Here is a 20,424-nt window from a genome sequence, read left to right as displayed (position 1 = left end):
GGATCCATCTGGGAGAAGCGACTTGACAGCCTCTACCTTCTTTCCTTGCAAAATTCTACGACGCCCTTTGTACACTCTGTACTTCTCCGCCTGGGCCTGTCCGATAGGTACCTAGATCCACCGACAAGCCTAAACACTAGGTACTCTACGCCCGGACTATGCGTATGACATTTTCGCTGTAACTCGTCCGGTTAGGTTCATCTTGTCTACTATTTAGCTCGCTCGCAAGAGAGTATTATCGACTCCTACTCGTGACCAGGAATTTCGCCCTCGCTTGATCGTATACGGCGTATATCGTCGTCCCCTAGTAACCACGCAGAACGCATATAACCGTCTATGTATCTGCCTAGGTGCCTCATTTGTGCGCGCTCGTCATCGGCCGAACGATGACTGCAGGAGTTAGATCGGATCTCCACACCCGGGGGGGTGACTCGACTGACTGACCGTTTGTATTACCTCCTATTCGCATTAGTATTCCGTCGAGGAGTCGTACAGAGAGAGTACAGAGGATACTAAGATTAGCCCTGGGACGTTTGAACGTTTGACACGGGGGGGTGTTTTTTTTTTTTCTTTCTTCCTCCCGTGGATCCCCGCGAATCGACTGCATTGGCTCCCTCGGGGTTGGTTTCTGGAATGTAGTACCTTACCTACCTTACTCTACCTACTCTAAGGTACAGCCGACATTTACAGGCCTCGCGTAAGTCCCTAGTGCAGGCCGTGTATTAACGACAGGGGTGAATGGCATATGATGTCGTATTAGTGAAGTCCATACGCTGTACGCAGTATGCCAATATTATAATCAAAAAATAAATGAATAAAAAAGCATGGTTAAACTACGCGGCAATATAGTAGACCGTCTTATATGCTAGAGTGTACTAACGTATAGTACATTATAGTATAGGATAGGAAGAGCAGGAGAGGCTTTCCGTAGGTACAGTACTTCAGTCTCGTCTCTCTGTCCGTCTCCGTCGCGGATAGTAGGCAGCGTATGTGCGGTGCTTGCTGCATGACCACCACCCCCCGGTCCAGAGAACCCCTGTCCCCTGTCAGCGTACGGAGTACCGTTCTTTATCTCGGTCCTTCGATCTTCGGGGATTCCGGTGTCCAGCAGATGGATGGATACCTAAGTAGGGGAGCTGAGGGTGACGCTGTACTACTACCTACTACTCAGTACTACCTGGTACGACGTACTACATCGAGGACACTACTGTCTGCTGTGCATGACTGCGTCTGCTGTCAATCAAAATCATGTCATGGGTACGTCGTAGAAGTAGGTAGGTAGCTAACTGTAAGTACGAGGTAAAAATGTCTATCATGGGGCTGGGCTGGGGACCTTTTTTTTTTTTTTTTTTGTTCTCTTACTCTCTCTCCCTCTCCCTTCCCCCCCCCCCCCCCCCCCTGTTCCGCTCTGCAGCTTAACAAGGATTATATCCGGTCGATTTTCTCTCGTCGCCCGTCCGCCCCTCTCTCTCAACCTTCTCTCTTCCGCCTTCCCCGTTCCTTATTTTTTCCCCATTCACTCTAAAATTAAAACCCCCGGGGTCCTACTGCCTTCGCGGCCCCTTTACCCTTCCAGCCGGTACTCCGTAATCGATGACTGCCAGCACGTCCGCCCCCTGCAGGCATATCATCACCGAAGCCCGACGGGAAGGTCGGTCCGCCTCTCAATCCGTGGAGCTGCGACGCCTCGTCGCTCTTGAATCCTTCCCCGTCGTCTAGGGTGGCGCGCCAGAGGGTCCGAAGCGATGCGTTCCACTCCTCCAGAGATCGTAGTCGATCCACGTCGCTAGTACTCTCCACTACCACGGTTCCACTCTCTTGGTCGATTTTGGCGTTGAGCTTCTTGTCAAGGATTAGGAAGCTAAGGATATCCTGGACTTCGGGCACCGAGATTTTGATGTGCTTGGAAATGAAGCTGAGCGAAAACCGGGTGTATGGCGCGATGAGTTTGAGGACGGCCTTGGTTCGCATGTTCCGGCTCACTTCGTCGATGTTCTCCGCAATGAATGGGTCCGCTAGCACGTCGGGGTTTTTGCTAAGGATGGCTTCGTAGGCGTGGATGTCGTCTCGTTGGAAGGCGTCGACCAGGTCAGTCATGGCGGAGATACGCGGGTCGCTCTTATAGGGCTTGGTCTCTTGCGAGTAAAACGGGTTGATGTCCGATTTCATCAGCATGGTGGTCAGCACGAGGTACTTGAGCACCTGGATCCGTTGCATCGAACCCGCCTCGTCGTAATTGCGGAATGATTCGAAAAAGTCACTCTGCGCCTCCTCCCAGTTCTCCTCGCTCATGTGCATTTTGCCTCCACACTCTCGGATGATCCCCATGATCTTGGGGTGCGGCACGGCGGACCGCACGCGAAGCGCACGCTGGTACAGAGCCTTCAGCCGTTTGTTGTTCTTCGTCTCCGCATACATTTGAATCTCGAGCGCATATAGCTCCAGCAGGTAAGTGCCCTTACTCGGGTCGTCCGATCCGTCTTCGCGTTGACATGCTCGATGTAATTCCCGCACCTTCTTACTCAGTTGGCCGTATTCCTTGCGCTCCAGCCAGAGGCGGGCGAGTTTGATGTTTGTTTTTAACCATAGGCGCTCGTTATTCGTGTTCTGGAACGAGTGGAGGGTCAACGAATAGAACTCTTCCATGCACTGGTAGGCTTTGTCGTCGTCCGAGCCTTTCTCGATGTAGTCGAGCATGTTGTTGATGGACTTTTCGGAGTAATTCCGCGTAACGGCCGACTTGACGTAGGTAAGCAGTTCCCTGTAGTGTTCGACAGCCTGGACAACGGTCAGTATAGCACCAAGAGCGACATGTCGACCGGAGGAGAAGCATACATCGCTGTACCGCCCGAGTTTGAATTCCAATTTGATGGCTTGTTTGAGACCTTTGAATCCCCTACCGGGCCATCAGTATTGGGGCTATGATTCACGGGCGTGGTGATGTTCATTTACCAGTCGCCTTTCTCCTCCTCTAGCGGCGGTACCCCTAGAAACTCCACGATCGCCTCCTCCGGGGAGTCTATCTTTATTTGTTTGGCATTGTAGTATTTGTTTTCGATCCCAACGTCGCCGGACTCGTCGTCGTCCGCATCTTCGTACTCGAAGTCGTACCTATGGATCGGGTTCGGTTAGAGCGCCTCTCTCCATCTATTCAGGGTGTGTAGAAGGGGCGGGGGCGGCGTACTCCTCGTCACCGGAGTCTTGCATGAAATCGTCATCGTCCGACATTGTGGGGGTTGCGGAAGACTTTTCTCGCGGGTATCGGGCTGTGTCGATTATCTAGCGGTAACGAGGGATTCCAGATCCTCGGTGCAGGTAAGAATAGTGGCGAGTCGGGGGGACAGTGGTCGACAGATGGAGGCAGGCGAGACGCCGTACAGGAGGGAAGGTCGATAAGTCGCAGCAGAAGCTCCCGCGCCTATCGGAGGCTCCCGACTTACTTTCCCCGCTTGCCTGCCACGACCGATGGGTCCGACCGTCCAGGGCGACCTGACAGGGGGCTTTACGTGGATGGATTCACTGCTCGGTGCTGCTATTGTTATTGTTGGGGAAAAGACCAGTGTTGCCACTATTCTTGGTGCTACGTTTGTCTAGATGGCCTTATTTCCCAGGTGCCTGTGTTGATATTGGAAGAATAGAAGAGAGGTCCAGGCTACAGTAGATCGATCACCAAGTAGGTAGTCACGCCTGGACGGAAGAGTGAATCCGAACTACACCGTATGCTCAGTGCCCTCCTCACTTCCAGTATCTCTATTTCTGTCCTGACCCCTGGCGTTGAAACGTCGATGTGCCCCGTAGAACCACCCGTTGGCGTAAACGTCATGCGTTCTTTGTTTTATATATTGCGCTAGGTCGATGGAGACCGCCATGCCGCGGGTTCCAAGAAACGACCCTCAGGAGGAAATGACAGCCTCCTGGGGGACTTCTATCACCTCAGACACACACATGGCAGACTTTCCGACCGCAGCCGATGGAATACGGTGTCCTGTCTTTGGGCAGAAGACGGAATGCCAGAGCCTCCAAAGCAGGCACGGGAGGCGAAGGCCCTTGGCAGATGACGATCACCTTATTCGCTGATCCTTTTCAGGATCCGATGACATCGACCCTGCACGGCCCACGACTTGTCCTTCTCAACCACTTTCATCTCCTCCTGATTTTTGGGATCTTCCTGACCCTCCCCGATTTATCCTTTACGACCGCGTCTCCCTCGTGACATACGATATATACCTATATCACCCTATATACCCATCCGCCCGAGCTGAATCGCGCCGACCCCCTTCTCTTATCGCATACTCGACCAAGCGGCTTCTCGCCGATTCTCTTCCACAATGGACCTGTGCGGGCGTCAAAAAGTTGTTCGGCGCAAGATGGTGCTGCTGTCAGTGATCTCTACGACCCGATGATAATACTGGATGAACAGCGTCTGACTAGTACTGTTAACAGAGGCGATGGAGCTTGCGGCAAGACCTCGGCCCTGAACGTCTTTACGAGAGGGTGGGCAACTCCCGTTTCCCCTCCCTGCTGTCGACAAGCCACTCACTAACTTCTGACGCCCAGATACTTCCCAACAGTCTAGTAAGCATCACCTTCCTCGGCAGTGGGTGTCGACCGGTATTTGCGATATTAACATTTGCTCTCATCGCATAGTGAGCCTACTGTCTTCGGTACGCGCGTTCCCCGGGCTGTGTTGATTCTACTTGCTAACGATCTCTTGTTCTAGAAAACTACGTCCACGGTAATTGATCCACACTCCAGGGCGCTTGCAACGTATGCTTATGCCTGCTAGATATTTTTGTCGATAATGTGCACATGGAATTATCGCTCTGGGACACGGCGGGCCAAGAAGAATTCGACCGACTGCGTGCCCTGTCTTACGAAGACACACACGTCATCATGCTGTGCTTTAGCGTGGGTGCTTCTTTACACTTCGCCTCATTCTCGGAGTACATGACCTAATCCCACTTTCAATACAGGTTGACAGCCCTGACTCGTTCGAAAACGTGGCAAGCAAATGGGTGGACGAAATATCGGAGAACTGCCCGGGTGTCAAGCTGGTCCTGACGGCGCTCAAATGCGACTTGAGAAAGGATGAGTTCGAAAACAACAACGCAAACGCCATCGCGTACGAGCACGGTCTAGCCAAGGCCAAGGAGATCGGGGCCGTGAAATACCTGGGTAATAATCCTTGTTTCTGGTGTATTGATGAGCAACGCTGATGTGATGATAGAATGCTCTGCCGTCCAGAACCGTGGCATCATGGAAACCTTTTATGAAGCGGCCAAGGTCGCTTTAGAGGTGAAAGCCCCAGGGTCGACCGCATCTAAGGGAGGATGTGTCATCCTTTAAACATTTTTTGGCTATTTTCAGGTTTTGGAGGGTATCTGTCGGCCGCCTTACTTCCTTTTTCTTTCCTATACCCATATTGGTTCTTTGCATTCCACAGCGGACAGCTCTGCACCTTCGCCGGGCAGAGCACAGCCTTATGTTCCTGTGACACTTTAGCCTGGTGGTTTTGCTTCTTTTTTTGGCTCTTTCTCTTCTTTATACATACTTTTGCTGGGCTCTCCTTATAATCTTTTCATCCTCGGCGCTGTCATTCAGCGACCCCTGCAGAAGTCACCGGTTTCTGGTTCGAAGTACTTCATACCTACAATTGGCACTCGATTGGATCAGTTCGTGAATCGAGACGATGATTGAATTTCGCTTACTATATTTCCTATAGACAATCACATGTACCATCTACAACGATGACTTCTAATCACTTGCAATATCCTTGCTTCTCTATGTATTTTTAATATGCCGATGGCACCCAATGCCTGAACTCCGATTCCCAGCTTTTATAGATCTATGTACACATCTAAACAACCAGCTCCAGATTAATCCCTAAACCACTCACTCACGATCCCCAATCAACTCCTCTTCCCCGACATTATACACCTCGTCCACCTTCTCCCCCGTCGCACTCCCCCCGCATGCAAAATCAGCATTCAACCGCCTCACAAACGCCTCCACAAACCCACCCGCCACCTCTCCCACCTCGACACCCTTCACCCCCAACCCCTGCAAACTCGTCGCCTCCCTCCCCTCCAGTCCACACGCCACGATCTGCCTAAAATACCACATCGGCTCATCCGTCACGTTGAACCCGATCCCGAACGAGCTGATATTCCGCCGCAGATGCACCCCCACCGCCGTGATCTTCCTCGGCAATCCCGTCGCCGTCTCTGTCGCCGGTTGCACCCACACCCCCGGGTCCTCCGTCACTTGACCCTGCACGCCGTAGCCACGCAGCACATCAATCACGCTGTTCTCGAGCAGCCGGATATGGCACCGCGGCGTCAGCCCTAGACGTCGCAGATCCAGCACCGTGTATGCGACCATCTGCCCGGGCCCGTGGTAGGTTGTTTGCCCGCCGCGCAGCGTGGGGTGGTACTCTGCTGTTGGGGGGGAGGTGTTCGGGCTGGAGCCGGAGCCCGGTGCGGTGAGGAGGGAACGGATCGGTTCGAGGGACGGGGGTAGCGAGAGCGACGGCGTCGAGGGACAGGTGTTTGAGGGGGGGAGGTCGCGGCGGCCGGTCGTGTAGACGGGGTTCGGGGTGAAGGTGATGATGGTGGGATCGGGGGGCGGGGAGGTCGGGTGCGCCGTCTTTTTGTACGCCAGGAGTCGGCTGGTTAGTGTTTGTTGGAGGGTCGAGACCCGTGTGAAGGAGGTGATGGAGGGGATGTGGAGGTGCGCGAGTCTCATTGTGTTGTAGGTGTTGGTTTTCTAGGAGGTAGGTTGTGGTTGTTGAGATTGAGATGAATTGGTTGGTGGGTGGGTGGGTGGGTGGGTGGGTAGAGTCAATGAATGAGATGAGTGAATAGGTATTGCTAGCGCATGCCTCTATGCGATGCTCTGTCAATTGGGCGCAGGACAATGGGATTTGGTGAAGAATAGCTGTGTTGAACGGGATTGGACTTGGGTTCCTTAGTGCTTGTTAGTTCCGATCGGATTTCCATGGACGTCACCGGCCCAGAGGGATCATGTGATCTATGCCCGGGGTATGGTCTTTTTTGACCTTGCAATCTGATGATTGATAAGTGATTCTGTTGTAAACTAACTACTTCTGCTCACTTGGTATAAGCAGTCTGTGTGTATATGATAATCCTCGTAGTTCTGTATACCCTATGAGGTCACCACCGCCCCCAAGACTCAGTTCCGCAGTTTCCGCAGTCGCCTGGATATTCAATTTGTTGGTCAAACGAATATCAAACAGTATCAGTATGATATGTATGATATTTCGAATACAGGTAAGAGAAAATTGCACAACACTCATAAATTCATGATATCCTTGCTTGTCCCTATAATGACAAGGTTGAAAGAGCAGATCCCAGAATGAAGGATGTCGAGCACCCGGTCCAGAACCTCCAAAAGACCCTATATAATACAAGAACCTAAGCATCCAACGTTCCATTGACCAAAGGTGTCTGTTCCTCGCCTTCCCGGACCACCACCCAATCCCGGACACCTCCCTTCCAGTCCGCAATCCGGCCCTCGCGGACTCGAACCGTCACAACACGCACGTCGCTGTCTATCGACACGCTGGTGCGCCGTTGGCCAAGTTCCTGCTGCTGCTGTTGCTGCTGACCAAACAGACCCATTTCCTCCTCGAAGGTGTTGTTCTCCAGATGCCGCTCCTTGCACCAGGCTTCTTCGTCGGAGCCGGGCTCCGGGAAGCGGGCGGCGCCGGTAATGGTGGTGGAGATGCTCGAGAGCGCACTCGTGTTGAGGTTGAGCAGCAAACTGGCCAAGGATGACCGCGTCGCCGCCGGGGGAGGGGATCCCTCGCGTTCGCCGGCGTTGGAGGCTCGGGTGGGCGGACGATGGGAAACCCAGTCATGGACCAATAGGGAAACTCGGGGGTTGGTCAACAGATGATTGGTCTTGCGCGAGGACGGGTTGGTGGTCATGATAATGGTGGGATAAGGGTCGAAGGGTGTCGAGGGGAGGTAGGTATATGACATGAGGGAGATGTGGGGGGTCAGGTCATCACATGTTGCGAGATGGAGCTGAAAGATGCAACCGTTAGTTTGTGTGTATACTTAAGACAGCTCATATACCCCAGGGAAAAAACATACAAACCGAGAGTTCTTCAAACACGCAATGACCTCGGGAGGAAGAGTAGTTGCGACGTGGGGGTGGGTGGTGGTGGCCGATGCCTCATAAGAGAGGGGAGGATTTACAGAGTCGGTCATGGCGCTGGCGGAGGAACTCAAAAGAATCCAAATCCAAATGCAAACAAATATAGTTCCGACTCGAGTCTCGCAAGATGTATGATCAGATGACGGGCCGTATGCTCCGACTAGCTCTCGGTCGTGGGACGAAGACGAGGATTCCCTGGTGGAGGGGAAGAGGGAAAGCGGTGGCGGTTCCGATCAGAAGAGCACTAGCCGCTTTAGGCCGCCCGGGCTAGTCCCGATTCGGGCTGGGTGGTCGAGGCCGGATCGCCCGCGAGTCACTCCGGTCGTACTGGTCGACGTCATGGCTGGTCCGGCGGAGGCCAGATCGCTCGTGAATTCACATCTTGACTGGCCGAACAAAGTAGGGGCTACGGTGGATCAATCGAAGGAGGGTTAAGCTATGATAGATGCATACCAGATGGGCAGTGCCAGTATCGTGTTTCATGTCGCGATCGCAGAGACAGGGCTTTCGTCATCATGGCTTCAGGAATGGAGCAACGCGCAATGATGATCGACAAGGAACAAGGGTTATCCACAAATTATAGAGCACAGGGTTGAGCATCCGGACTATCGTCGGCCATTGGATGGTGTCATAGGCAATAGTCACCCTACGGGCGCGTCCTGGCGCTCCTTTAAGTACCGCCCCGTGACCGCAACGGCATAACCTCAGGCTGCTTCCCCGCACTTCCCGGTCCCAGCTTTCCCCAGCTTCCGTCGATTACGCTGCCATCTCGCGTTTTGTCCTCTCGTCCATTGGCCTTTCGTTTCTTCATCTCCTCAGTTCGTCCACTACCCGTGTACATTATCCGACCGTTGGCAGGGACTTTGTCTTCTCCGATTGACCAATCTCCCTAAGATTACTGGTTGTTGCTGCCACAGCGACTCTCGGCTCCTCTCTTCTGCAGCAGCCTTTCCATTCTAGCCGTCTGGTCAGCCCATCGACCTCACCCCTGCTGGCTGTGTCGCCCTCGCTGCTGTTCCTCCTCCCCCCTCCCTTTTCGGAACCCCTCCTGTACCTCTTTAACCCGTTGTTAACCTACTGCGCTCGGAATTGCAATTTTCTTCTTTTTTGTGTCGCTCGTCCCCTTTGAAACCTCGGTCTTTAGATCGCCTGAGATTTGTTACGATAGACGCTTGTTCTCCCCATCCCTTTGCAAATCTGTCCTCTTCCCCCTTGGCTGTCTCTTCGGGCGCACGGATTGATTGAGTTACGATCTCCTGTTTACGATTCAATACGATGTTTTTGTCACGCGCTGCCCGACCGGCGTCTTCGCTGGTCCGACCCTTCACCTCCTCTGCCACTGCCTATCGTTCACCCTCCATTCGTGACCTAACCCCGAACTCGGCGGAAGAATTTAGTGCTCGCCAGAAGGAGTTTCGCGAGAACTTGGAGGCGGCTCGCAAGCAGCGAGAACAGCAAGAGAGTCAGTCTGTCGATGCTTCTGCTTCTGATTCTACCTCATCCCCTATCTCCCGTGATCGCCTTCGTGAGTACGCCACCGCTCCCACTGCTCCGCATGCGAGCAATGCGAGCAGTAACAATGGCCGTGCTGTGTTTGATGCCGCCGATAGTCTTGACCAGAAGGGATTGGGCTCACTTTCTTCCCACCGCTTTCTAGGAGACGAACAACTGCTGGATTCCTCGCACTCTCCCAAGCGCGGTCCCTTGTCCTCCCTGATATACGGAACGAAGGAAGGCCAACAGCTCGACAAGGACATCGAGCGGTCGTTTTCGCAGGTTCTGGCTCGCGGCAAATACGTCCACTCCATCGTCTTCCACGAAGTGAAGCCCGACAAAGTCGACGAGTATGTTGACCTCGTGGGCCAGTGGTATCCCCGGATGGCCGGCACCGAAGAAAACAGGGTGAATCTGGTCGGAAGTTGGCGCACTCAGGTGGGCGACAACGACACTTTTGGTAATTGCACTCGAAAACACCCCCTTTTCTCTTTCGAAGCCTTCATGTCGTAGGCTAACGGGCGTTCCATCTATAGTCCATATCTGGGAGTATCAACGATACGAGGGCTACCATGCCTCCCTTCACAACATTTCCGAACACCCCGAGTTCCCCGAATTCGATCGGAAGTTAAAGAGCTTGATCAAGAGCAAGAAGACCTCGCTGATGCAGGAATTCTCCTTCTGGCCGACTACTCCGCCCAGACGTCTGGGCGGACTTTTCGAACTTCGGTCCTACACTCTGCATCCCGGAAACCTGCTGGAATGGGAGACCCATTGGCGACGTGGGCTTAAAGCTCGCCGCGAAGTCATGGAGGGCGTGGGAGCATGGTTTGTCCAGATTGGGGACTTGAACACTGTGCATCACCTCTGGCAGTTTGCCAACCTGGAGGAGCGCAAGATTCGCCGGGAGCAGTCATGGGGCATCGAAGGCTGGGCGGAGACCGTGCACAAGACCGTGCCTCTCATTCAGACGATGCAAAGCCGCATCTTGGTCCCCATGCCCTGGAGTCCCGTGGGATAGGCGATCCAAGCCCGTCCGATGCTGTATCGATCTGCGGTCACAAGCAAGATCCTCCAATCGCGCCATCCAGCCAGACACGACCAACGTCAGCAAGCTTGGGTTTCCTAGCGCCAGGCCAGAATGAATGAATAAGGGGTTCAAGGAGGACACGAGACTGTCGACGAGCATGGAGAACCCCAAGACTTTTTTGCCGGCGCGAATGTGACGGAGGGTCTCGACCGGACTTCCGATGATGGTCCACGTCCCCTCGTTCATCCTAGTTCCCATTCAGCCATGTAGGGCTCTTAGCGCATCCGATCTAGCATTTAGCATTATTCTTGTCTCATATGCCCAACCCTCCCTGTATCTAGAAATTAAATTGACACTACTCACGTTGCATCGGCGGTAGATTGGTTGACTTAGTTGGCCTTACCCCTCTTTTGGCACGGAGCCTCTCATTTGGTCTTAGCATCGTTCATATGATGCCTCGGATGGATGTCCTCCCCCAATCCCAGCGACATCGTAGACGTGATGCTTTACCCCACTTTCACTGGTGGACTTTTACTGGCGACGATCCCCAAAGGCCGTGTTACTGGGAATGCACCGAAGCCCGAAAAACATGGGTGCCTTCTCCCCCCATCCGACAAAGGAGGAGCAAATGAAACGCCACACGTGGGAGTCGAGTAGGGTCTAGGTTAGCCATTCCCTGCCATTTTTCTCCCTCTGAGGTCACCCTGACACCCCGACGGTGATTGCGGTCGGCGTCTTCTGCAGCTCGTCCCCGCGCGGGAACTCTTTAGGGCCCCGTTTTTTGCCGGGCAGAAAACTAATAATAATGGCAATTCATAATAAATACTAAAAAATTTTGGGACTAATGGGGAACATCAACAAGACTCCATCTCCTCTTCCCCAACGTGTTTTTCCCTTTTTCTGTTCCTTTTCTTCCTTTCTTTGGCTCCCTCTCCCATCCAGTCTTTGGATTCGCAACAACCCGACCACTCCTCTGACTTTGCCCCCCTTGCACCTCCTGGCTTTGTCTCACCGTTTCACGGAGATTTCGCGCCTCACTTTGAATCCATTGACAGCTTGGTGTTCCCCGTAAAACCAAAACAAAGGAAATCGTCCTTTTCTCTCCCCAAGCGCCCACGTATCCTGCAGGACTGCGCATCCGAAAAGAAAGGACCCAGCACACCAGACGCAAGATGGTGTACATCCGCCAGCATCAACTCCCCAAACTACGGGAATATCGTTATGCGGGAGTCGACCATTCGTTAATAAGCCGATATGTCCTGAAGCCGTTTTATAATCACTTTGTGATCAAATGTTTCCCTATGAGCATGGCGTGAGTAGTGACGCCAGTCTGCATATCATTTATTTTCCCCCATGAGTGTTGGCTAACGGCCTTTCTCTGCTTTTAGTCCCAACGCTGTAAGTTGCGAATCCACCGCCGGATCGGTCTGTCCGTGACGATGTGAATAACCGAGGACCGGTAGATTACCCTGACAGGGTTCTTTTTCGTGGTAGTCAACCTCTTGACCATCCTTTGGTATAACCCCAACCTAGACCAAGATTGCCCGCCGTGGGTCTATGCCAGTTGCGCCTTGGGGTTGTTCTTATATCAAACCTTCGATGGAGTAGACGGAATGCAAGCGTATGATCCCCAATGCAACCACTTTTTGGTAGACGGAATGCTAAGATGTGTTGCCATGCAGCCGGAGAACTAAACAGAGCGGACCGTTGGGCGAGCTGTTCGATCACAGTGAGCATAACCGAGCGCCTTCGTTTTTAGGGAGAGTGCTGGTGTTAATACTCTCATTTTCTTTCCTGCAGGTGTCGATGCATGCAACACTGCTCTTGGTGTTTTGATATTCGTGGCAGCAATGAACCTTGGCCAGTCGTGGTCTTCGATTCTGACCCTTTTTGGATGTATGCCATGTAAACCTGCCGTGACCGACTTTCAGATGACTGACCCAATCTAGCCACCATGACCTTCTATGTCCAAACATGGGACGAGTACTACACCCAGGTCCTGACCCTAGGTATCATCTCGGGCCCCGTTGAGGGAGTGTTGACTTTGTGCATCGTCTTCGGATTCACGGCCTACATGGGCGGCGGTAGCTTCTGGCACCGCCCAATGCTCGAGACTGTGGGCGTTCCGAAGTTGGATTTCATCCCGGAGCAGGTCTACGACATGCCCTTTACGCAGTGGTACCTAGTCTACGGCGCCTTCGTTCTGTTCTTCGCTACTGGCTCGAGTATTGTGCACGTCATGAAGGTCCGCAAGGAACGTGGTCAAGACCCCTTCCAGCCGCTACTCGGCCTCCTGCCCCTTGTTGCGACGTGGACTCTTGTTCCGGCTTACTTGTACCTCCAGCCCTTCATCCTGGAAAACTACGCCATCCCATTTATTCTGTTCGTCGGCCTGGTCAATGCGTACTCCGTCGGAAAAATGATCTGCGCACACCTCGTCAAGGCTAGCTTCCCGTTTGTCAACGTTTTGCTTTGCCCGCTCGCTTTGGGTGTGCTCGATAGCGCCGGACCAGTCTTTGGTCTCTGGCCAAGCGTCCTGGGCGATGGGTCCGGCCAGGTTGCTTTCGTTTTCGTGTGCCTGGGTCTGTCGATTGGTGTTTATGGCAGTTTTATTGTGAGTGGCGAATTCTCCATCCTAGTTATCCCTCCCATGACTGACTATCGGACAGCACGACATCATCACGACGATATGCGATTATATTGATATTTGGTGCCTCAGCATCAAGCACCCTTACGTCGAAGGGGCGGAGACCGCCAACGGAGATGCGTCGAAGAAGTCCCAGTGATTTGCGCAGAATGCGCATGTAAACTACGCGAGAACCACCACGGCTCCCTATAAAACAAAAACGGTGCTTGAAAGACCTAATACTGGAGCGGCATATTTCGAATTTCAGTCGCCAAATTTGCAATGTACATCAAAGCGTTGAAGCGGGTTGGTTTTATCTTTTTGACACAAAAAAAAGGAGTCGAGAATCATATGTCCGAGACATAACATACAGTGCCGTGATGGCGACATAAGTGGGCTGGAGATCCCTTATGTCGTTCATGTCTGATGCCTTAATACGTTGGGTTAGCGATATAGAAACCATGTCAGATGCAAGACACGCGATTGCTTTGTTTGTTTTGTTATGTCTTGTTGCGCTTTGCTTTTTGCTTTCTATTTCGTTCTCTTTCGGTCTTGTTCATTTCTTTGCCACCTTGCGAGATGTTTCTTTTCCTTTCTCCTCTCTTTTACGCAGTTTATGCAGTCCACCAGATAATGTGCTAAGATAGAAAACGTTAGATGATTGAAGATAGTTCACCACGAAGCAAGATTCTTCTGGAAGCGTCGGGATGATGTCTCGACTTCAGTACTTGCAGCAGTCTCTAGAAGTCTAGAGGACCTTCGGGAAGCATGTCATCATATGCCGGGCGCTGATTGGCCGGGCCGCACGCCAGCACGGGGAAGCCGAGTGGGCCCTGCCAAGACTACCCGGAAGGGCAGCGTTAGCGAGGGTTGCAACCCTATTCTCCCCAAACGGGACGGTGGGTGAGGCCCGGCGAGCGAATTCCCTTCAGACTTTGCCATCTCCACGAGAGTACCTTTTCGCTTTTCACCCTTCAAGCAGGCCATCTCCATCAGCGCCATTCTTCAACCTATTTCGCTGATCGACTTTTTGTCTCGTCAAGATGGTAGGTTTTTGTCTGCCCTTTCTGCCTCGACCACATCCTCGTTAGACTCGATCGCTTTACGCGCAGATAGGGCCCTGCTGCTCTGATCTCGTGCTCGACGTCGTCGGCGCCATCGGCTACCTGCAACCCTTCATCTCGGATCACGAATGAGCAAACAAGGAGAGACAAAGGATATGTGCTGATGGATTTCAATCGGATAGGTTCTCGCGGTCGACCTTCTCAACCCTGCTCCTCAGGCTGAGGCCCGTAAGCACAAGCTTAAGGTAAGATGAATTTGATATCAAATTCCGAGTGCCGGCTGTGCATGGGACTAACTCAACGCCCTTAATTGCTATAGACCCTTGTGCCTGCTCCTCGCTCCTTCTTCATGGACGTCAAGTGCCCCGGCTGCTTCACCATCACCACCGTCTTCTCCCACGCCCAGACCGTCGTCGTCTGCGCCGGCTGCTCGACCGTCCTCTGCCAGCCCACCGGTGGTAAGGCCAGACTTACCGAGGGATGCTCTTTCCGGAGAAAGTAGATGTCTCGACGCAAATCAGGCCGAAGCGATGATGAAAGAAATGTGGCGTTCTTCGATAATGGATTAATATGATTCTTTTTGAGCAAATTTAAAAATACTCAGATAGAAGATGGAATCCTTTGCCCATTTGCGAGCAAGACCCCCCCCAAAATACAAAAAAGGTTTCGAAGGGAAATGACCAGGCATCAATATCTTTTTTTATCTTTTCCGCTATACCACCCAAAAAAGCGTGCCCAGTGAACAATACAGGCTTTTTTTTTCTGTTACTTGACAATCGAGAGGGGAGTTCCGGATATCTGGCAAACATTGATCGGTCCATTTACTTCACATCAAGTTTTTGCTTCGCAACTTCTTTCTGTGTTTTCACTATCGAACTATTGTCTTCCTGATTCTGCGGCTCGATTTGCACGACACTTCATATCTCACACATCGACATGTACTTTTTTCCACAATGATTCTTGTTTCCATACAACGACAGGGCAACGAACGGGATGACCACCAAATGAGCACATCAGCGTGAGCTTTGCCGGCCGCAGGGATTCGCATGTCCAGGCTTCGAGAGAAGAAATCCTCCGCCGATGACGACACTGAATGACCGGAGCGGCTGGCAGGGCTGGGAAGGCCGATGTGCTATACGGCTTGGACCACTTGTTAGCAGGCACCTGGCAGACAGACAGCGTGCGTGACTCCTGAGAGGGATAGGGTGGCTGTCTGATCTGGTCCGGACTGTCTGCTATCAGCATCCACCTGGCATCCCCGTGCGCTGTGCAATCGTATCTTGAAGTTCGCTCGATAATGGTGTCCCTGGTAGTTGTAGACGTATCTGAGTAGACATGTCCCAAGTAGCCCCGCTCAACTGCCCGAAAGACTGAAAGGCCTTAGTTTATCTTTTACCCCATACTGTAGACCCACATGCATGTACAATAATAGCCGTGGCGTCATTAGTCGTGGAAATCCTCCGTTGTTCCCAGCTGGGTGAGATGCCAATCAGCTTTCCAGCACAACTGAGTCAATAAATTCATGTCATCGTATTATCAACAGAATCCCTTGGAATCTAGGCAGGTAGTCGGCCCAGATTCCCAACTCCAGGCCATTTCCCTTAGCCGAAGCCAATGCTTCCCATACTCTCATAACCCCCCTCCCCCCAAAACCAAACTAACCCAACCCAAACAAAGAAAGATATCAAGACCCCTAAGCCCCAACAGCATTAACCGCATCTGCCTTCCCCTTCACCTCCTCCCCGAAATCAACCGTCCCGCCACCCGTCATAGCCCCCAGCTTCCCCGTAGTATCGTTCAGCAGGACCTTCGCGAACATGTTCCGGCCGGTGACTTCTTTCATCTGCGCGAGGGCGCCGGGGTCCGAGGCGCGGTACTTGTCGGCGTCGATCTTCTCGAGCATGGAGTGCGTGTTGCGGGCGAATTCGTACATGAAGAAGAGGGTTGGTTGTGGGGAGGGTGGTTGGAGTTGGGGGTGGGATTTGAAGGCTCTATTTTTTTTTTTTGTTATTATTTTTTTCTGGGGTTAGATTTGATATGGGATGGATGGGGAAGTGGTTTTGGGGGGTAAGTTATGTTGTAGGGCTGTTTGTTGGTTGGTTTGTGGTGGAGGGCTGAGGATGAGGGACGTACGAGAGCCATTCGGTCATTTTGGTGTTGAGCTGGTCGATGTTGACGGTCATTTTGGGTGGTAGGTAATTAGACTTTGAGATTGAATTGGACAGATCGATAGTAGGTAGTAGATAGTAGGTAAGAGGCGCTGTGCGATGATCGAGTGCAAAGTAGATGATGAGAAGGCCAAGAGCAAGAAGGCGGGCCGCGGAGTCAACAAACAGCGGGCAGAAAAGTCCGCCGTTATCTTATCGCATCCTCCCTCCGTCGATGACTCCGACCAACTTAGCGCTACGGAGTCCGGACGGTTGATCTCAATTCCTTCTCCCTCTCATTAATCCTCTCTAATCCTTAAAATTACATCCTCTCTCATTACATCCTTCAGGAAACAAACACCTCCCAAACAAACCAGCCAAAATGCCCCCCGACCGCCCCTCAAACTCCTCATGCTGCACGGCTACACCCAATCGGGGCCCCTCTTCCACGCCAAATCGCGCGCCCTCATCAAACACCTCACCAAGGCCTTCGCCCACCACGAAGTCGCCGCAATCTACCCGACCGGCCCCCTGCGCCTCAACCCCGCCGATATCCCCGGCTACGAAGCCTCCGCGCCCACGGAGGGCGGCGAAGAAGCAGAAGCGCCCGAAGCCTACGGCTGGTTCCGGCGGTCCAACACCGCCAACCCGCCGCTCTACATGGGGCTCGAGGACGGGCTGGCGGCCGTCGCGAAGGTGCTGCGAGAAGAGGGCCCGTTTGACGGGGTGATTGGGTTTTCGCAGGGCGCGGCGATGGCGGCGATGGTGGCGGCGCTGTTGGAGACGGGGCGGAAAGATGCATTCGTGAAGGCGAAGGAGAGGAAGGAGCTGGGCGAGGGCGAGGGCGAGGTGTTTGCGTACCCGGCGCCGTTTGAGGGCCTGGCGCATCCGCCGTTCAAGTTTGCGGTGTGTTATAGTGGGTTTCGGTCGCCTGGGGCGCGGTACCGGGGGTTCTATGAGGAGCCGGCGGTGCAGACGCCGGTGCTGCATGTGTTGGGGACGCTGGATGCCGTGGTCGAGGAGTCGAGGAGTCGGTCGTTGATTGAGGCGTGCGTGGGGGATCCGGAGGGCGAGGGGAAGGTGGTTTGGCATCCTGGAGGTCACTTTTTGCCGAGTCAGAGGCCGTATTTGGATGCTGCGGTGCGGTTCATTCGGGAGTCGGTGGAGGAGAAGCAAGGTAAGGCGGGCGAGGAAGAAGAAGATGTGAATGATATGGATTTGCCGTTTTAGAGTTAGATATCCTTGCCTGTCTAGATAGAGATAGAATGTATGTGGCATGCTCTTTGGTACCGTTACGTGGTGATATAAAGTTCGAGTCTTGATAGAGCATGCAGAAGCATTAATCCATTTCTACTATCATATAGTTTTACACGCCATATATTCAGCGCCATGGTCATATCGCCCCATTCGTATCATCCGTTCCTTAACGAGCCTTGCCTTTCTCCCCGCGAGAGGGCATAATCCGGGCCATCATCTCTTCCTTGGTGATCAAGTGGTCGATGCGCTCCAGCAGTCCCAGGAGACTCTTCATGTCGCTACTCCATTCGTTCAGGACGTCGTCGGCATCGCGGGGCTTGGCGAAGTTGACCAGTCGTGCCGGGCGGTCGATCTTCGCATAGATGGTCTTTAACGTAACCAGTTCACTGATGTACTTCTCCGTTTCTTCCTCGGTCAGGTCCAGAAGCTCCGTCAACCGACCCATCTGGATGCGAGTGTAGTACTTGGCGACCACTCGAACGTTATGCTCGATGACGCGCTTGCGGAAATCCTGCCAGCGTCGGTGCGGTTGGTCGTCGGCGGAGTGGCTAGGTTGAGCACTGAAGACATCGGTGTTGCAGAGGTGGGGGCCGAACTGCTCCGAGACCATCGGCCAACGCATCAATTCGTGGATGGTAAACAGCTTGATCAATCGGGCCTCGACAGGAACCGCGGAGAGTCGCGAGTCTTGCTGAATGCGATGGAGCAGATCCGACTGTTCGTTGTCATAGGGAGACAGGACAATGTAATACACAATTCGGGCGAGAACCTATAAACAATTCATATTAGCACAGGGCCATGGGAAGATGGCGACGCGGTAGTAACTTACGGCTCGCAGCTGTTCCGGGTTGTTTTCAACCGACTCGGTATCCAGGACTTCACGGTAATGCTTGCACACCTCCAGGTACTTGTAGTCGTGGTTGGAAAGGACGATCTGCTGTTCGAAATAGCGCAGCTTCAGGTCCGTGACGTCGTCATCAACCTCCATGGGGGCCTCATCGGGACCACGGGTCTTCTCTCGCTCCTCGGCCGCCTTCTTGAGCTTTTCAATCTCCTCGGCACTCTTCTTCGGCTTGCGGGAGAAGTAGCGCTTGTTGATCTTGCGGCTGAGGATGGTGGCTTGCGTCCAGTCGCCACGTTCTATGCAGAGAGCCACCTGCTCCAAAATGAACTCCGTCTTTTCTCTCCGGGTCATGGACCCGAACGTCTCCACCTGCAGCTCGCAAAGAATGTCGGCGGCGGCATTCAGATCGCCTTGGGATTTCTTGATGTTGGATAGGATTCGGGTGACACGGGCTCTCTCGACTTCGACGAAGATCTGTAATCGATGTCATTAACATAAGCTGGAGAAGGGGATGGTTCGTCAAGAGTCACCGACCTTTCCTTCGGTCACAGTCCGCAGAGTCTGGATCACCGACAGCTTCACTTCCATGTTAGGCGTTTCCTCCAGGAATCCCATCACCACCTGCACCATTTTCGTTATGGCCTGTTTGAGTTGGCCATGCTTCTTCGAGAGCAGCAGCACTTGGTCATTGAGGAGGTTCCAGTCGCCGGAGTTCTTGCTGATCGTGACGATAGTGATGAGGATTCGAGACGTAGTGGGCAGGTCGGAAGCCTGTCGGGCGAGGCATTAATCAGCGTGGTACTCGGATGGGAAGGAAGCGCGCTGTATGTCATACCTGTCTTGCTTGTTTCTCGAGGACCAGAAGCTTGTCAATCGCACCCTGCACATCGGTCTATACATCCAGTCAGCATTCAGACCCAGCGCAATAGTACCAAGCGCCTCCAACCTTAGCCAGTTGCTCCACCTCAGGAATCAGCTTATCGGCATCCTTGGAGAAGTCCTTCTCCGGCTTCATCAGGGCACCGTCGGACATGATGACGAATGTAGGACCTCCCGGTCTTGAGGGTATGGACTAGAGATAGAATAGAGAAATTTGTTCCCGAGAAATATGGTGGGTCAAGGAAACGAAGAACTTGAAATGGCGATTCGGATGGAGTAGAAGAGGGCTGGAGATGGAGGATGTGGTCATGGAAGCTTGACGGGCAACGCCAGCTCGAGCTGGCCGAAGCTCGCTCACGTGACATGCGCTCACCGTCCGCCTTCCGGCGTGTCTGTTTACTCTCCTCTGGGGTTATCCTCCTCAACACCACTCTTTCGCATCCGTGTGTTATCCTATTTACATGGGCTTTGAATCACATATGAGGGACGGCCATCTTGACCATGGTTGATTTTTATGGATAATGGCTACCATCTTCTCCATTGGTACTTGGCAAGAACATGTCTTTGCATGCGAGAAGATATCTCTGATTCGTACATGAGACGAGGCTCACTGCAATCTACAGCAATAACTGACCATCCATGCCAAACAAGCATGATGGCAAGGGCTCAACTGCCATCATTCCCTGTCTGGCCGTCGACTTCAATCTGGCTGGCTGTGATGTCCTGAGGCCCCCAGATTAGATAAGCAGCGACCGGCACAATCACGCAATATCGCTTTAACTGCTTTGGGCCGGCAGACAAATGTATATGTAAAAAAAAGAGTCATTCCCACACATTCAAATTGTGAATAATGTGTGTTCTTTGATGAATTTCTTTGAATAATTGCCCCGATAGGCTTATCA

The 20,424-nt window shown here is 52.9% G+C and overlaps 10 protein-coding genes across 10 annotated transcripts; 5 read left to right on the top strand and 5 right to left on the bottom strand.

The window, feature by feature from the left end:
* Positions 1-1,399: 1,399 nt before the first annotated feature.
* P170DRAFT_434174 (putative COP9 signalosome subunit 2 (CsnB)) lies at positions 1,400-3,540 on the bottom strand. Its single transcript, XM_024848662.1, has 4 exons — positions 3,185-3,540; positions 2,953-3,111; positions 2,836-2,896; positions 1,400-2,778 (listed from the first exon to the last, which is right to left on the bottom strand). The coding sequence occupies exons 1-4, from the start codon at positions 3,226-3,228 to the stop codon at positions 1,528-1,530; spliced, it is 1,515 nt and encodes a 504-aa protein (XP_024707714.1). The 5' UTR covers positions 3,229-3,540; the 3' UTR covers positions 1,400-1,527.
* A 663-nt stretch (positions 3,541-4,203) lies between these two features.
* Positions 4,204-5,619, top strand: rho3 (Rho family GTPase RHO3). Its single transcript, XM_024842280.1, has 8 exons — positions 4,204-4,378; positions 4,444-4,494; positions 4,558-4,575; positions 4,648-4,664; positions 4,721-4,735; positions 4,787-4,908; positions 4,974-5,175; positions 5,228-5,619. The coding sequence occupies exons 1-8, from the start codon at positions 4,329-4,331 to the stop codon at positions 5,344-5,346; spliced, it is 594 nt and encodes a 197-aa protein (XP_024707713.1). The 5' UTR covers positions 4,204-4,328; the 3' UTR covers positions 5,347-5,619.
* A 218-nt stretch (positions 5,620-5,837) lies between these two features.
* P170DRAFT_462365 (lipoyl(octanoyl) transferase LIP2) lies at positions 5,838-6,822 on the bottom strand (the record flags this gene model as incomplete). The annotated part of the gene is made up of 2 exons (XM_024852097.1): positions 5,901-6,822; positions 5,838-5,845 (listed from the first exon to the last, which is right to left on the bottom strand). The coding sequence occupies exons 1-2, from the start codon at positions 6,742-6,744 to the stop codon at positions 5,838-5,840; spliced, it is 852 nt and encodes a 283-aa protein (XP_024707712.1). The 5' UTR covers positions 6,745-6,822.
* Positions 6,823-7,361: 539 nt separating this feature from the next.
* P170DRAFT_434172 (pyridoxamine 5'-phosphate oxidase family protein) lies at positions 7,362-8,390 on the bottom strand. Its single transcript, XM_024848661.1, has 2 exons — positions 8,118-8,390; positions 7,362-8,048 (listed from the first exon to the last, which is right to left on the bottom strand). Exons 1-2 carry the CDS (start codon positions 8,232-8,234, stop codon positions 7,434-7,436), a joined length of 732 nt encoding a protein of 243 aa, XP_024707711.1. The 5' UTR covers positions 8,235-8,390; the 3' UTR covers positions 7,362-7,433.
* A 306-nt stretch (positions 8,391-8,696) lies between these two features.
* P170DRAFT_472303 (NIPSNAP family protein) lies at positions 8,697-10,696 on the top strand (the record flags this gene model as incomplete). The annotated part of the gene is made up of 3 exons (XM_024852935.1): positions 8,697-8,746; positions 9,579-10,135; positions 10,212-10,696. The coding sequence occupies 3 exons, from the start codon at positions 8,697-8,699 to the stop codon at positions 10,694-10,696; spliced, it is 1,092 nt and encodes a 363-aa protein (XP_024707710.1).
* A 1,181-nt stretch (positions 10,697-11,877) lies between these two features.
* On the top strand, positions 11,878-13,491 carry P170DRAFT_472302 (aminoalcoholphosphotransferase; the record flags this gene model as incomplete). Its single annotated transcript, XM_024852934.1, has 7 exons — positions 11,878-12,017; positions 12,094-12,103; positions 12,169-12,326; positions 12,388-12,434; positions 12,506-12,601; positions 12,655-13,319; positions 13,375-13,491. 7 exons carry the CDS (start codon positions 11,878-11,880, stop codon positions 13,489-13,491), a joined length of 1,233 nt encoding a protein of 410 aa, XP_024707709.1.
* A 220-nt stretch (positions 13,492-13,711) lies between these two features.
* Positions 13,712-14,897, top strand: P170DRAFT_444403 (40S ribosomal protein eS27; the record flags this gene model as incomplete). Its single annotated transcript, XM_024850629.1, has 3 exons — positions 13,712-13,714; positions 14,578-14,640; positions 14,715-14,897. 3 exons carry the CDS (start codon positions 13,712-13,714, stop codon positions 14,895-14,897), a joined length of 249 nt encoding a protein of 82 aa, XP_024707708.1.
* A 1,191-nt stretch (positions 14,898-16,088) lies between these two features.
* On the bottom strand, positions 16,089-16,578 carry P170DRAFT_507203 (uncharacterized protein; the record flags this gene model as incomplete). The annotated part of the gene is made up of 2 exons (XM_024854458.1): positions 16,089-16,386; positions 16,529-16,578. The coding sequence occupies 2 exons, from the start codon at positions 16,576-16,578 to the stop codon at positions 16,089-16,091; spliced, it is 348 nt and encodes a 115-aa protein (XP_024707707.1).
* A 203-nt stretch (positions 16,579-16,781) lies between these two features.
* Positions 16,782-17,880, top strand: P170DRAFT_402547 (alpha/beta hydrolase). The gene has a single exon (XM_024846430.1). The coding sequence runs from the start codon at positions 16,954-16,956 to the stop codon at positions 17,770-17,772; it is 819 nt and encodes a 272-aa protein (XP_024707706.1). The 5' UTR covers positions 16,782-16,953; the 3' UTR covers positions 17,773-17,880.
* P170DRAFT_434166 (proteasome regulatory particle lid subunit RPN5) lies at positions 17,871-19,820 on the bottom strand. Its single transcript, XM_024848660.1, has 5 exons — positions 19,590-19,820; positions 19,479-19,535; positions 19,178-19,414; positions 18,629-19,117; positions 17,871-18,568 (listed from the first exon to the last, which is right to left on the bottom strand). The coding sequence occupies exons 1-5, from the start codon at positions 19,674-19,676 to the stop codon at positions 17,966-17,968; spliced, it is 1,473 nt and encodes a 490-aa protein (XP_024707705.1). The 5' UTR covers positions 19,677-19,820; the 3' UTR covers positions 17,871-17,965.
* Between the last annotated feature and the right edge of the window lie 604 nt (positions 19,821-20,424).

This window comes from Aspergillus steynii, assembly GCF_002849105.1.
Source record: "Aspergillus steynii IBT 23096 chromosome Unknown P170scaffold_2, whole genome shotgun sequence".
Lineage (NCBI taxonomy): Eukaryota > Fungi > Ascomycota > Eurotiomycetes > Eurotiales > Aspergillaceae > Aspergillus > Aspergillus steynii.
This window is presented reverse-complemented; position numbering and strand designations above follow the sequence as displayed.

Excerpts from the sequence above, each read along its gene's own strand:
- P170DRAFT_434174 (XM_024848662.1), bottom strand. The coding sequence starts at position 3,228 with ATGTCGGACGATGACGATTTCATGCAAGACTCCGGTGACGAGGA. Across the intron at positions 3,112-3,184 it reads CAAGACTCCGGTGACGAGGA|GTACGACTTCGAGTACGAAG; the intron begins GTACGCCGCCCC and ends CCCGATCCATAG. Across the intron at positions 2,779-2,835 it reads AACTCGGGCGGTACAGCGAT|GCTGTCGAACACTACAGGGA; the intron begins GTATGCTTCTCC and ends ACCGTTGTCCAG.
- rho3 (XM_024842280.1), top strand. The coding sequence starts at position 4,329 with ATGGACCTGTGCGGGCGTCAAAAAGTTGTTCGGCGCAAGATGGTGCTG. Across the intron at positions 4,379-4,443 it reads CGGCGCAAGATGGTGCTGCT|AGGCGATGGAGCTTGCGGCA; the intron begins GTCAGTGATCTC and ends TACTGTTAACAG. Across the intron at positions 5,176-5,227 it reads CGGGGCCGTGAAATACCTGG|AATGCTCTGCCGTCCAGAAC; the intron begins GTAATAATCCTT and ends ATGTGATGATAG.
- P170DRAFT_434172 (XM_024848661.1), bottom strand. The coding sequence starts at position 8,234 with ATGACCGACTCTGTAAATCCTCCCCTCTCTTATGAGGCATCGGCCACC. Across the intron at positions 8,049-8,117 it reads GTTTGAAGAACTCTCGGTTT|CTCCATCTCGCAACATGTGA; the intron begins GTATGTTTTTTC and ends TGCATCTTTCAG.
- P170DRAFT_434166 (XM_024848660.1), bottom strand. The coding sequence starts at position 19,676 with ATGTCCGACGGTGCCCTGATGAAGCCGGAGAAGGACTTCTCCAAGGAT. Across the intron at positions 19,415-19,478 it reads TCGAGAAACAAGCAAGACAG|GCTTCCGACCTGCCCACTAC; the intron begins GTATGACATACA and ends CTCGCCCGACAG. Across the intron at positions 18,569-18,628 it reads ACCCGGAACAGCTGCGAGCC|GTTCTCGCCCGAATTGTGTA; the intron begins GTAAGTTACTAC and ends AATTGTTTATAG.
- P170DRAFT_402547 (XM_024846430.1), top strand. The coding sequence starts at position 16,954 with ATGCTGCACGGCTACACCCAATCGGGGCCCCTCTTCCACGCCAAATCG.